Source organism: Rhinoderma darwinii, chromosome 3 (assembly GCF_050947455.1).
Source record: "Rhinoderma darwinii isolate aRhiDar2 chromosome 3, aRhiDar2.hap1, whole genome shotgun sequence".
NCBI lineage: Eukaryota > Metazoa > Chordata > Amphibia > Anura > Rhinodermatidae > Rhinoderma > Rhinoderma darwinii.
In genome coordinates this window covers 256,867,611-256,881,008 of record NC_134689.1, presented here as the reverse complement: position 1 = coordinate 256,881,008, position 13,398 = coordinate 256,867,611, and the positions used below count along the sequence as shown (strand labels likewise).

The window sequence follows — 13,398 nt, the reverse complement described above, 5'->3', positions numbered from 1 at the left end:
CAGATAATATACATGACGAAATATTCACCACTAGGTCTGGGGGTTTTTCTTCCTGGTCGGATATTGCCGTATCCCCCGTGCTGGAGTCGATCTGCCTCTGGTTCTGTTGGCATTCATTCTTCCTCCTATATTTCCTCCCGCCCCTGCGGGTTCGCTTTCTCCCATAGTAGGGGTGTCCATGTTGTCCCCTAAAAAAGGAACATTATATTGGTCATCCGAGAATTCCGAATCAGTGACGTATGGTTCAGCTCCTCTGTATCTTCTCCTGGGTCCCTTTTCGATCCTCCTGGAACCCCTTGGGTCAGCATCTTCTCCCTGCCAGCAATAGATTTTACCAGTAGCGTAGTCATCCAAATCTCGCTGCCATTTCTGGCGTTTGGTCTTCTCGATGTCACTACGAAATTTTTGTAGAAATAAAACAACTTTTTCCTTCAAAATTGAGAAATCTTGTGTAGACATCATCTCTTTCAGCTGAGCCTCTCTTTCGCTCAGGTGTGCTTTAACCAGGTCAATCTCTTTCTGTAAGAACTCCAGGTTCAGCAACAGAAGATCTTGTGAATATTTATTCGAGATAGCCTCAAACCTCTCTTTAAATGCTATATTTGCAGGGAAGAGGTTGGGTCTCAGATGAGAACGCATGCCACGCGGTATACGGGTACACCGATAATACTCGCCAAGTGTTGACAGATGTAGCTCAAGGGAAATGCATCTTTTAGAATCCGCCTCCCATTTTCTCCTTACGTTTTCAACGGTAGGGACACTTAGGAAGGCCACATCCCCCGATAGACCCTGTAGGATACGGTCGGCGTCCTCTCTGGTGTAAGTGAAAACTTGAGGTGTCATCACACCTATGTCCTGCTCATCTTCAGTAGACATGATTAGCACTGGGTGCACGCGTTCGATTCAAACAAACACAGTCCAATGGTAGATGAACACAGCACTCCAATGGTTTCCAAAAAATCAGGCCATGTGCTCGTTACCTGGGGGTGAATCCATTCCCCAACATCCAAATAGAAAGAAGCATAGAACACAGCAACGGCACCAGGACTTCAGAGTAGATGAAAGCAAAAAGTGGATTTATTCACCTCAGTATAAGCAACGTTTCGGTTCAACAGGAACCTTTCTCAAGCCATAACAAACTAAACAAAGTGTCAGGTATTTATAGGAAGGGTATACATAAATTGGCAATCACATAATTAAATGCATAATACCATCAAAACATATACATACAAATGTGTCAGTTATATAAAAAGACATATGAAACATGTGCATAGTTCTCCCACTGTGAAGCATATAAATATCGTGAAATACATGCAACAGTGTAGTGGTAAATAAACAAAGTGTTATGATTAGGGGCAATTATGGATAATTGGAAGCAGGCAGAGACTCATTAAATCTAAATAGAAGTGTACTTACTGTACAGACGTTAATCCATGCCGAGAATAGGGGATTGCGCCCGACACACACGTGTGTCAACTGCGCATGTCCCAAGATGGCGCCCAAACCGGATATTAAGTCCGGTGGAACGCATCTGGCAATAAATCACCACTGCGCATGCGCCACATCGGAACATGCGTTCCACCTCTATTGCGCATGCGCCAGCTGGAATTTATAAAAAACGCAGAGCAGAGATTACTTAGTGATAAGAACAAGACTATTATTTGTCATGATACACATGATATCGTGGATTACCAGGTTCAACCCCCACTCTGTGCCTCAGCTGAGACGTGGCGGTGATAGGGGCCGGATGCTTAAAAGAAAAGAGCTCGAGTGGATCTTTAAATTAGAGACCATGTCTCCTAAGGGATTGAATATAGAATATCCTTGTGGTCCACATATATAAGGATGGGCCACTTATTCTCTCCCTAAGATCGATAGAGATATGATTGGTTAACGTTCCCAAAGGTGTAATTGTGTGTTTTTGATGTATGTTTTTTGAGGTCCTATTTTGACCTCTTTCTAGCATGCATTTTTAAATTTGTTTTTATATGTCATATACATTGTGTTTTTTCTTCTTGTATATTTCAGATACACAATCACATGTCAAGCAATTTTTGAGAGATATTGGAAAGCGGCAGAAGTCTTGTTTCTATTTTACAAAAAAGACAAATTCATGTTTGGATTATATATATGTACTGAGCCATATGAGATAGCTTATTAAAAATAACCTGGGTCGTGGAGAATTTTATATTTAGATTTTTTGGCCTTATACTGTGGACGTTCGTATCTGCATTTTGGGTATTTGTATCGATGTCTTATTTTTTTTTTTTTTTTTTTTAAATGTGGGCGTAGCATTAATATTTAACGCATACTGTCTTATTCAGACAGATGCGTTTCTTCTTGAAGGTGACACTCACGTGGGAATATGTTTTATCCCTGTTGGAGTACCAACCTTCCTTATAGTATAATATCTCTATTTTATTTATTTTTTATTTTTTGCCCCATTGGTGATCATAGTTAACAACAGTGATCCATTATGACATACAATTTTTCGTTTCTATCAGCAGGGGGCGCCAGAGTACACTATCATTAGTGTCCTTTCAGCTCCCTTTATCCAAAATCTCCCGATGTGTGGAAATTTGGTTCAAAACCCATATAACTTTGTGGGGGTTGAACCTGGTAATCCACGATATCATGTGTATCATGACAAATAATAGTCTTGTTCTTATCACTAAGTAATCTCTGCTCTGCGTTTTTTATAAATTCCAGCTGGCGCATGCGCAATAGAGGTGGAACGCATGTTCCGATGTGGCGCATGCGCAGTGGTGATTTATTGCCAGATGCGTTCCACCGGACTTAATATCCGGTTTGGGCGCCATCTTGGGACATGCGCAGTTGACACACGTGTGTGTCGGGCGCAATCCCCAATTCTCGGCATGGATTAACGTCTGTACAGTAAGTACACTTCTATTTAGATTTAATGAGTCTCTGCCTGCTTCCAATTATCCATAATTGCCCCTAATCATAACACTTTGTTTATTTACCACTACACTGTTGCATGTATTTCACGATATTTATATGCTTCACAGTGGGAGAACTATGCACATGTTTCATATGTCTTTTTATATAACTGACACATTTGTATGTATATGTTTTGATGGTATTATGCATTTAATTATGTGATTGCCAATTTATGTATACCCTTCCTATAAATACCTGACACTTTGTTTAGTTTGTTATGGCTTGAGAAAGGTTCCTGTTGAACCGAAACGTTGCTTATACTGAGGTGAATAAATCCACTTTTTGCTTTCATCTACTCTGAAGTCCTGGTGCCGTTGCTGTGTTCTATGCTTCTTTCTATATATATATATATATATATATATATATATATATATATATATATATATATATATATATATATATATATATAATTTTGACTGTGATTTTCTTTTTTTTTTTTTTTTAAATATAATCTATCTCTCACTGGTAAAATTAACCTAGCCTAAAAATTCTAGACTGTTCATGTCTTTGACAGTGGGCAAACTTACAAAATCAGCAAGGGATCAAATACTTATTTCCTTCACTGTATGTGGCGAGTCCCAAAATGAACTGTTCCTTAACACGAACACCCTTAATCTGGCTCTGGTCAAAAATGAAATAACGTTTGACCATAGCAGGGTCATTCAGATACTGTATATACTTTATCATTATATGGTAACATTTTCAGTCTATTAAATGTGTGCATCAGTTTAATGGCCCTCATTTATGAAAGCATACTAATAGAGAATTGATGCTCATAACAACTCTATTAGCATCCGCATCTCATTTTTTAGGTGCAGTCAGAAAATAGAAACTGAAATTTCATTGGATACTTTAGGCAACAATGTCTATTTTTAGGGCTAGTTCTGACCTATATACCCTTACTGTCTGTTCCCTTTCTTGTTTTCAATGGGAACTGTTTTGAAATAAAAGTTATGTGTTATGGAAGTCTTTGTCCCTGACAGCAGGGGCATAGCTAGGGAGGGGGGGGGGGGCAGGCGGGGCATGTGCCCCAGGAGAAACTAGAAGGGGAGGAAGGGGGTGTGCTACAGCGGCTGCTATTGGTCCCACATTGTGCCGTTTCGGGCGACGGGTGCGTCGCCTGCATCGGGCATTCGGGTCTCCAGGCGACTGCCACATTCAATAGTATCTGCGTCCTTAGGACGCAGATACAATTGAATTCTATGACGGAGCAAGGAGCTAGCTCCCTGCTCTGCTATTCACTACGGCGCTGGGACAGGATCCATGTGCAGGCCAGCACAATGAGAACAATGGATCACGCCGGCATATGCAAGGATCCCGTTTCATAGGCAGCTGAGGAGGCTGTGGAGCTGCTCCATTCGCCGCGGGAACAGGGCTAGGTGAGTACAAGTTTTTTTAAATTGTTGTTTGGGGCCGTGTGGCTTCATCTACAAGGGGGGGCTGTGTGGCTTTATCTACAAGGGGGGCTGTGTGGCTTTATCTACAAGAGGGGCTGTGTGGCTTTATCTACAAGAGGGGCTGTGTGGCTTTATCTACAAGAGGGGCTATGTGGCTTTATCTACAAGAGGGGCTGTGTGGCTTCATCTACAAGGGGGGCTGTGTGGCACTATCTACATATTAAATAACTATATTGCTTGTAAAATATACTAAAGGTTTTATGCTCGAGTTACATAAAAAAAAATTGTGGAATTTTTTTTACATCTTATTGATTGGTAGAGAAAGCAAACATGGCGAGGGGGAAGATGATGTCGGGAAAGAAGATGGGGGCCCCCAAACGTAATCTTTGCTCCGAGTGCAGGAGAACCTAGCTACACTTCTGCTGACAGCAGCGTTTCTCTGTCCGGCGGGGCTATGACTATTGATTCTTATCATTGGTGTAACTACAGCTGTAGTAGCCATTGCAGTTGCTACGAGACCCTGGAACTGAGGAGGGCCCACTCAGCTGCAGGAATGTCAAAGCTCAGGAGAAGCAGTCACTCAGCTATTGAGTCAAAGAGGTTTTCCAGCCAATAAAAATTGATGACCTATCCTCAGAATAGGCCATCGATAGCTGATGGGTGGGGGTCTGACTCCCGGGACCCCCTCCGATCAGCTGTTTTGACTTTTATGGGAGAAAAGGCTGCCATACCTGTGAAACGCTGCTAAATGCGTGCCAAACATTCACATTGAGCAAGAAGAAATGAAGGGGAAGCGGTGCTCGTATAAGCGCTGTGCCCCCTTTAAAACAGCTGATCGGTGGGGGTCCTGGTAGTCGAACCTCAGCTATTGATGGCCTATCCTAAGGATAGGCCATCATTTTTTATTGGCTGGAAAAACCCTTTAAATAATAAAATTCTTTCTTATGCCACTAAGGGGAGCTCCTTACTTATGTACGGTATTTATACAACTAGTATTGAGTTTAGTGGGAGCTGGATAAATACATATGCAGTGAACTCTCCCTTATGGTGGCAGGAATCTAGAATTTTATCATTTTACACTTGCTATGTGGAAAAAAAGCAAGGGGACTTTGAGCTCTGTAACAGAAAGATATATAGATATATGAAATTAGTCGGCTTATAATTTTGGACCTATTAAGATAAATAAAATAAAGTATGTACATTTTAGCCCTTTACTGCCTTACAGCCATAGAGTTAAATGATAAATGTCAGGCGAAGTACAGTCACCACAAGAGGAGCTCATACCATACAAATGTATACAGCTCCCATTGTACTCAATACTAAGTGTATGAAGCTGTTAGTAAGGAGCTCCCCTAGTGGCAGCTGAAGGCAGACCTTTTGCTCCTAATTTAGGCTTCGTTCACATCTGCGTCAGGACTCCATTCATGGGTTCCATCTGACCTTTCCGTCAGGGGAACCGAAGAACAGAATCCAAACTGACACAAACGGAAACCATTTGTCACTGTTGCGTAAGGGTTCCGTTGTTTTGACGGAATCAATAGCACAGTCGACTACAGTATTGATTCCGCCAAAACAATGGAACCCTTACACAACAGTGACAAACGGAAACCATTTGCACTGGATCAGTTTGGATTCCGTTCATGGGTTCCCCTGATGGAAAAGTCCAACAAAACCCATGGATGGAGTCCCGAAGCAGATGTGCACGAAGCTTGTGTGGATGCTTTTCTCAAGCAACATCATTCCTCCGTTGGCCTATCTTAAAACTTGGGCCTCTTATCAGCTGTATACCGCTTTTATACTTTTGTATAAAATAGTATTTGAAAGTTACTTTTTAGGGTAGAGAACATCTGAGAAATCACAAAATAAAATACTTTGTGCTGGAAACATTTGCCAGTTCTTTAGAAATCTGGAATTATTACTGTTTTAGGATATGTGTCATATTAGAAAATTAAGAAACATATATTCTAATCTTCTTTTTAATGTAATTGGGCTGTGTAAACTAAATGTTTTCTCTCAAAGTCTCCAGGATCTCAGATCCCAAAAGCTGAGAGTGAAAGGTTTGAGAAAGAATTTGAGGAGTTTCAGAAGGAACTGGAAAAAAACATGCAAGACTTCCAGAAGAAGAATCCCGTACAAGGTTTGAATCTTAACATTCTCACTATGTCATTTTATCTCAGCTAATCTGTTCAACGGGGGCATGTATCGAAAGTGAAGGCAGCTGCAGCAAATTTCTAAAATTCTGTTCACATCTGCGTTGGGGCATTCCGTTGTCCTGCTCCATCATCGGAGCAGAGCAACAAAAAAAGGAGCCGTTGGGTCCGTCGTTTGGCGAAAACCAACGGCGCCCAACAGAACCCATTGACTTTAATGGGTTTCCGACATGGTGTCCTTCGTTTTGCCAAACAAAATAGCGCAGCATGCTGTCCTAGTTTGCCCAGGAAATATTATAGAATCTGCAATGGAGGCTCCTAACATCGTCTCCGATGCAGATATAAATAGAGAATAAGAAATTGACGGACAATTCATATATGTCTCACAACTTGGGGACTGCATTAATAATTGCAATAATACACATGGTCTGCATGTCATACTCCTTATTTTCTGACCCAATCGGAAAGATTGAGGATTCATTTAAAACTTCACACTGCATTTATTAGATCATTACGTGCAGTACATGTGGAGGCTTTCTCCTCCAAGCTCAGCTGTTTGTGCTGCAGACCTCTCTTACTAAAAAGAGGTAGTTGCGATATTACGGATCCAGTAGAGCTGCCATACGGTCACCAGTTACTGTTTCTACAAGTCTGATTACACTTGCCACCTCCCCCCTTTACCTGTCATTACATTCTTACACACTGCTTGACCCAGTGCCGAGGCTGCTGTAATCACCAGACTTTATTAACTAACATGTGCCCTTTACAGACACACAGACGGCTTGTATTTTCCTGTTTAGTAATCTATCCTTCCAGCCAACTAACCAACCCTGCAGCTGACTTCAGCAGGAAGGAAGTAAAGGTCTACAGTAATGACTCCTACTTCCCCATATTGAAATGAATGGAGCGTGATCTATATTGGGCACTGTTGATATAACTTAGCAAGGCTTTTTGTTGCAGTGTGCGGTCACTATACTCTTATAGTCTATAAGGAACAGTAAGGCCTCATGCACACGACCGTGTTTTTGCGTCCGCAATTCAACCGCAAATCCACGGGTAAATTGCGGACCCATTCATTTCTATGGGCCCATACACACTATCCGTGTTTTCACGGCTCTCCGCATGTCCGCACATCCGTGCCGCAGAAACTACGGACATGTCCTATTATGGGCCGCAAATGCGGTGCGGACATGCCAATAGAAGTCAATGGGCCCGTGGAAATTGCGGATACACCGCCGTGTGTCATCCGCAGTTTTGCGGATTTGCGGAAGTGTTGCTAGGCGACGACCGGGAATGAGTTCTGTCGTCATCATGTTTTACCTAGGCTTTTTATTTTTCATCCGCATTTTGCGGATTACATACGGATGAACTGCGGAGGACATACGGATGAACTGCGGATGACATTTCACGGAACACGGTCCTGGAATTTGCGGACCAGAAAAACACTACGGTCGTGTGCATGAGGCCTTAGGATTGCAGGTTATGGTGATCCTCCATTAGGAGATCTGTTTGACCTGTGGAATCTATCCAACCTGCATTAGAATACTGTTTGACACAGATTATGCCATTTTCTTGTTGCTGATTTTTGTTTTTTGCTGCTTACCTATATCTGTGACTCCCTTATCTATAACCTCACTCCTGCATGTTGCTGTTCATCCTTGGTCAGATGAGGATGAGTTTGAATCAGACAGTCAACGAGAGCTCGAGATGATATTTTTTGGACATACTCGGTTGCTGGAGGAGATGAGAGTATTGAGGACCAGGCTGAACATGACTCTAGAAGAACAGATACGACACAGAGACATTTTAAGTCGCTCTATAGCCAATGAGACCACAACTGTAAGCCTGAAACATGTGAGTATAAGGCAGAGTACCGAGTATTACACATATTCCTACATTCATTTTTTTGATGTGGTTTATACTGTTATTAAATATATAAAATGTTTATAGAACTTGTCAGGTAAACACAGAACAACAACAGACTGCCTCTTTTCCTGTTTCCGGCTTATGCCCCCTCCCATCCACTTATTCATTCATTACTTAGATGCTGTGCTCTTAAACCGCTTATGATTTTGAGGATTAAGAGCTTAGAGAATGGGTTTTTTGTTTTTGTTTCCTGTTTCTTTCAACAGGATAAAATGTTTTTAAGTGTAAACGTTTTTTCATGTGCTGCTTGCATTAAAAGATAACACATCATTCAAAGAAACGTATCTGTGGAAAAATGATTTCTCAATAATTACAACGCATGACACATACGTATAATGTTACATGTACTCTGTTTAAATGGTGCAATACTAGAGGGATAAAATATTTAGCCTGCTAGATATGGCAGATCCAAGTATGGCTAGAAATATTGATTGTATCAGAATTTACATCTATTTTTTAAAATTAACGCTCATTATTTGGTTAATATTTCACCTATTGTTAAAGGCATCCACATAGATATTTTCTGGGCATCAGCACAGCTACAAATTAGATATGGTATGAATTTCAAATCTGGAAATAAATAACTATTGTAAGCCGGCAGCAGGAAAGTACTGGAGGAGGTGTATATCTCGCTTAGTGTTCTGAGATGGGTGAGATAAAGGAATCCAGGAACGCTGAGTTTACTCCATAAACCTAGTTTGCTGAGGCTTTTGTTAAGTGTGTCTTCTGGGACTGTATTTTTATGGAATGCAGGTAGGATTGGTAGTGGGACCTGTCATTCCCTTACACATTCAAGTAGGGCGTTACCCTAGATCAGTTAGCTCAAATGAAGCTACTGGGCTCCTTACTGAGTTATAAAAGCTCTGCAGTTACTGTAGAGAGGGTCAGAGCCCTGGAATCCACACAAGGATAGTGTGAAAAGCCTGATTCAAGAAACACAGTACTTGTGGTTTATAATAGATTAGGAATCCTGCTGTTTAGCTAGAGCATAGATCAGGGGTGGGGAACCTTTTTTCTGCCAAGGGCCATTTGGATATTTATAAAACCATTCGCGGGCCGTACAAAATTATCAACTTATTACCACTCTTTTTCGCGTCTTAAATCTACGCTGTTTACTTTTACACAGTAAAAACACTTTTTTTTTTTAATTATTTGTTTTTGTGTCTCCATATTTGAAGAGCCGTAACGTTTTTATTTTTTTGCCAAAGCGGTTGTATGAGGGCTTTTTTTTTGCGGGAAGACTTGTAGTTTTTATTGGTACGATTTTGGAGTAGATGCGACTTTTTGATCACTTTTTATCACATTTTTTTTAAGTCAGGATTCACAGAAAACGGCAATTTTTCCATAGTTTTTTGTTACATTTTTTACGGCGTTCACCGTGCGGATTAAATAATGTAATAGATTTATAGTCTGGGTCGTTATGGACGCGGCGATACCAAATATGTGTAACTTTTTTACTTTATTTTGTTTTTTTTAATAGTAAAGCATTTTGTAAGGGGAAAAGCTGGGTTTTTCATTTTCTTTCACATGATTTTTTTTAAAATTAACTTTATTAATCTTTTTTTTTACTTTTTTACTAGTCCCATTAGGGGAATTTAATATGCGATTCTACGATCGCTATTATAATACACTGCAATACTTTTGTATTGCAGTGTATTACTGCCTGTCAGTTTAAAACGGACAGGCATCTGCTAGGTCATGCCTCCGGCATGATCTAGCAGGCATTCGCTCCAGGCAGACCTGGGGGCCTTTATTAGGCCCCCGGCTGCCATTACAGACACTCGGCGATCGTATTGCCGGGTGTCGGTGGGAGAGGGAGCTCCCTCCCTCTCTCCAAAACCACTCAGATGCGGCGCACACTATTGTGCACCGCATCGGAGGGGTTAAACGGGTGAGATCGATACTGATATCGATCTCACACGGCAGAGCAGGGACGCTCCCAGCCCTCAGCTGCCTCTAGCAGCTGAGAGCAGGGAGATTTGACGCTCCCTGCTCTGTTTACTTTATCCTGATGCAGTGCCATAAAAAGGCATATGCATCAGAATAAAGCCCGTTAGTGGCCGCCGTTAAATGGCGTATTGGCGGTCACCAACGGGTTAATAGTAATAAACCCCATCATGTTTCTCAGTCATTATGGACACATTGGGTTAATGTGTGAGAAAGTGAAAGAAAGCAGTTTTTCATATTTTTACAGTGTATACATCATAAATGACACTTGTGCAGGTTATTACGGTCGCAACGATACCGAATGGGTGTATATTTCATGTATTAAGACTTTTATTTTAGTGTTTATTGTTAAAGATGTATGTGTATTTTTTTTTCATTTTTTTTAATTTAACATTACTTTATATTTATTTTTTAACATTTTTAACATTACTTTATCTATATGCCAGTACACTAGCCTGTGTACTGATAGTACACAAGCAGCTGTTAGGACATACCTAAGTATGCCCTAACAACAGGAAATATGGTCAGACAGCCCTGGGGTCCTTCAACGGACCCTGGGCTGTCTGCCTATATTTGGTATGTCCCTCGATCACGTCACAGGGATTTCCTGGGACGCGATCCAAAGGGCATCCCCCTTGTCATATTCCCCTTGAATGCGGTCAGCTTTGATCGCAGCATTCAAGGGAGTAGTGACAGAGATCAGAGGTTTCACTGATCTTTGCCATTAGAGTGGGGCTGTGGCTGTGTAGTACAGCCATTGCATTGCTCCTGACAACAAGTGTGTGTGTAGCGCGGTCAGCATGATGTGATGCGGCCGGCGCTGCACTAATGAGTGGCGGTGCTGGCAGTGAAAACGGAGAATATGGGGGTGTTTTGCAGTGTGCCCGCTATGTTCTCTGTCTTCAGTGCCGGCGCTTATTAGTGCAGTGCCGGCCACATCGTGCTGACCACGCGCGCCCTCTTGTCAGGAGCAGGGCGATGGCTGTATTACACACCCACGGCCCCACTCTGACTACATTCATGTGTTACAATACAAAGTGTGGCCGCACAGCTTAGTATCAAAATACATGAATTAACAGTATTGAACCTTTTGAGGGTGCACGGCATCGAAATAGTATCGATATTTAGATGCATGTGCAACCCTACACTGTTGTAGCATCTAAAAACATTCTAAACAGGATCCCTTTCTATGTATAATATTGCCTATCCAGTGATGCACGATTCCCCTCCCATGTTTCACAGATGCACAGTAGCCTGGAAACGGTCATGAATGGAATGCCAGATCTTCTCGCCATGATAAAGGATCTCAAGTGAGTAATGTCCTACTTTTTGACTAACAGTAGTAGCATGAGCAGGTTAGGCCTTTGTTAAAACAAGTGTGGCTTGTATATACCATTGCAGAGGTATGAAGTTGGAGTATTGTCATCTGTATACAAGCATTACTGACCACATTGTAATTACATTGGTAAATCACGAGTAAATGTAGCTCTAAATTCTTCTAGAAACCATTAACATTATTAAATGGGGGAATAAGTTGATATTTTTCGGCTATATAATAATTGTCTTAGAACTTCTGGCTCTAGGTCCATCAGTAAAATGTTCCTGTTGTTGGATTCTGATCATTATCATATGGGTTGTTCTGTTTGCTGGGTGCTATTATGTTTCTTTTCTGTGTACTGCATATATTAAACATTTTTATAGTTATTTAGAATGCAAAATTATCATATAGTCATGTCCTGTGGCTGGTATTTTGGCAGTGCAGTATCCTATGGTCCATTTAAAGAACAGCACAATATATATAAATGTAGAAGACAAATTATAGATGAAAATGTAATCTACATGGGTTCATTAAGCCCTAAGAAAAACATTGTTACTCATTTAATAATGCTTTGGTGGCAAAATCTGTGTAATGTGTTTTGACATAGTAATGTTTGGGTCGCTGACTTTTCCCCTGGCGCTGTCTTGGCATACACTGGATTGCCCTTTCCAAGTATCTGGGCATTATTTGACCCACAGGCCTCAGTTAATCTTAGATGTGTGCAATCAGATCTATGGCTTGTTTTGTAGTTCTAGTTCTTACTAATGAATCTACACGTCAAAGCTTGGGGGAGAATTACAATTTAATTGATAAATGACTTTCAGTGCTGACCTTGTGGAACATTATAGTTGTACAGACTTTTTGGTATTTCCCTCTTGAATGAGTTTCAGAAAGGTATCCACTTTAGACCTACATACAGTGCATGTGTCTTAATATCAGGAAATTGCAGCTTGTTTTTTTCTCAGCGTTAATTGGTTGAAAACCTAGCAAAAAGCATTCCAATATTTCTTACTTGTCCAAAGCGTAACTGCTGGTCTACAGGTCTCCAATACACCTGGTTGCCAAAGATATACATGTAATATGCCATTTTTACTTTGACAGGTTGTTTAAATGGAGAGCCTTTAGGGCAAGTTCAAACATGGCAGAATTGTAGTGGATTTTTGTGCGGATTCTGCTGCTTCTAAACGCACCATTAACATGCACCCTACTAGACAAATGAGTGATAGTAGGTACACAGACATGAAAGTAATTAGTTTTACTCTAGGCTACAATCATGATCCATTCTCTTTTAGATGTTCTGTATTATTTTTATAATGCTATATAAAGACTACAAATAATACTATCTTACTATGTAACTATAATACCATCTGTGTTACATTCACAGAAAAGACATTAACAACATGGTCAAAGACCTTTCTTCATCTGAGGGGGTAGTCCGTGCCAACCTTAGTCCAAGCAATGCCAGTGAAGTGAAGGATGATTTCCGCAAGATTAGGAAAAGTCTGCAGAGCCTTGTGAAAAGTCCGGTAAGACTCGTAGAAATCCTTTTTGATTTTTGCATTAAAAAAAAATGCTGATACTACTATACATTTGCATGGTGAGCCCCCAAGACCACACATCTTTTTCCTTCATACTGAAGCACATGTATTATGCAAAACTTGGGCTGTAAACCTTTAAGTTTAGCAAGTTGCTTCTTAAA

At 40.9% G+C, this 13,398-nt stretch overlaps 1 protein-coding gene across 1 annotated transcript in view; it reads left to right on the top strand.

Annotated features, from left to right (window-relative positions):
- The window catches only part of LMAN1L (lectin, mannose binding 1 like), a 101,998-nt gene that overhangs the window by 39,758 nt on the left and 48,842 nt on the right, over positions 1–13,398 (top strand). Inside the window, exons 9-12 of the mRNA XM_075859426.1 lie at positions 6,378–6,495; positions 8,175–8,362; positions 11,624–11,691; positions 13,084–13,225. Coding sequence (XP_075715541.1) covers positions 6,378–6,495; positions 8,175–8,362; positions 11,624–11,691; positions 13,084–13,225 — 516 coding nt within the window. The remainder of the gene's footprint in view (positions 1–6,377; positions 6,496–8,174; positions 8,363–11,623; positions 11,692–13,083; positions 13,226–13,398) is intronic.